The 1,392-nt window shown below is 45.0% G+C and overlaps 1 protein-coding gene across 2 annotated transcripts in view; it reads right to left on the bottom strand.

Annotated features, from left to right (window-relative positions):
• LOC105504878 (killer cell immunoglobulin-like receptor 3DL3) overlaps positions 1–1,392 on the bottom strand; it is a 58,441-nt gene that overhangs the window by 27,019 nt on the left and 30,030 nt on the right. The window contains exon 4 of one of the 2 annotated variants that reach the window (XM_011932493.1): positions 114–257. The exons of the other annotated variant lie outside the window; for it this stretch is intronic. Within the exon in view, the coding sequence (XP_011787883.1) occupies positions 114–257 (144 nt within the window). The remainder of the gene's footprint in view (positions 1–113; positions 258–1,392) is intronic. 2 annotated transcript variants of the gene reach the window in all.

Here is a 1,392-nt window from a genome sequence, read left to right on the forward strand (position 1 = left end):
GAGGCTTGGTCTTCTCTCTGAACCTGTCCATGCTTCTCTCCATCATCAGCAGGAAGCTCCCCAGCTATGGCTCTGGGATCATAAGACATGGGACAGGCATGGGCTTTCCACACCTGTGACAGAAACAGGCAGTGGGTCACTCGGGTCTGACCACTTGTACGGTGTGATACGAAAAGAACCGAAGCATCTGTAGATTCCTCCATGAGTGGCAGGGCCCAGAGGGAAGTCGGCCTGGAATGTTCCATTGACGCTTGGCACTGCAGAGAGACTAAGTTCATGGGCCTCCCCCTCCCTGGATAGATGGTACATGTCAAACAAGTGGCGGGAACTGCAGGACAAGGTCACGTTCTCTCCTGCCTGCACCGTGGGGCCCGGCTGGGCTGAGAGAGAAGGTTTCTCATATAGACCTGGAAGGAGAAGAGGCAGTTTCTTCAGGGAGGTTCTTCCTTGTCACAGCTCCCCTCACATGTGAGCTGAGAACTCACTTCCCTGCTCTATGACCTAATGCTCTCTCTCACCCTTCACCCCGTCTCTCTTCATGTCTGTTTCCTCCTTCCACCTTCTCTGTCTCTCCAGGTCTCTGACCTCACTTCCCCACCCCGTGGTGTGTTTTCCCTTTTTGTATTGTTTTCTTCTCTCTGACCCTCCTTGGATTGTTGACATGATCTTCCTTTTTCTTTAATTCTGAGTTTCTCACTTTCTGTCTTGTTCATAACCTTCTGCACATTTCTGTCTATTATCTATTGATTTATCTACTACCTGTCAATCTATCAATTATCTATCTGTAATCTGTATCTATGTATCATTTATCTATCTCTCTAGCAATTGTCTGTCTCTGTATCTATCCACCATCTATCTATTATCCCTATCTATGTATCATCTGTCTATTCCCTCTCTGTCTGCCTCTCTGTCTCTATGTATCATCTACGTATCTACGTATCTATGTGTCTATCTGTCTATCTATCTATCTATCTATCTATCTATCTATCTATCATCATCTCCATATATCATCTATCTATCAATCACCATCTATGTATCTATAACCCATCCATTATCTATCATCTACCTATTTATCATCTATCTGTATCTATCTATCCATCTACCATCTGTCTCTCTCCATCTCCTTGTCTTTCTCTGCCTCTCAGTATCTCTAATTCTATTTGAAATCTCTGCAATCCATCCCCACATCTTTATCTATCTCTGTCTTTGTGCCCCACCCTCAGGGTTCTGATTTTGGAGATTTCTCTGCTCCCTTCCATCATTCTCTCCACTCCTCTGCCCTCTTTTCTGTCTCTTCATGTGTCTGTGAGTCTCTCAGTCTCCTTCCTCTGGCTCATTCTCTGTGTGTTTATGTCTTTGCTTTTTGATGTTCCTGATTTCTCTCTGTGTCTC

The sequence above is a fragment of the Colobus angolensis genome, unplaced genomic scaffold, assembly GCF_000951035.1.
Source record: "Colobus angolensis palliatus isolate OR3802 unplaced genomic scaffold, Cang.pa_1.0 Scaffold96, whole genome shotgun sequence".
Lineage (NCBI taxonomy): Eukaryota > Metazoa > Chordata > Mammalia > Primates > Cercopithecidae > Colobus > Colobus angolensis.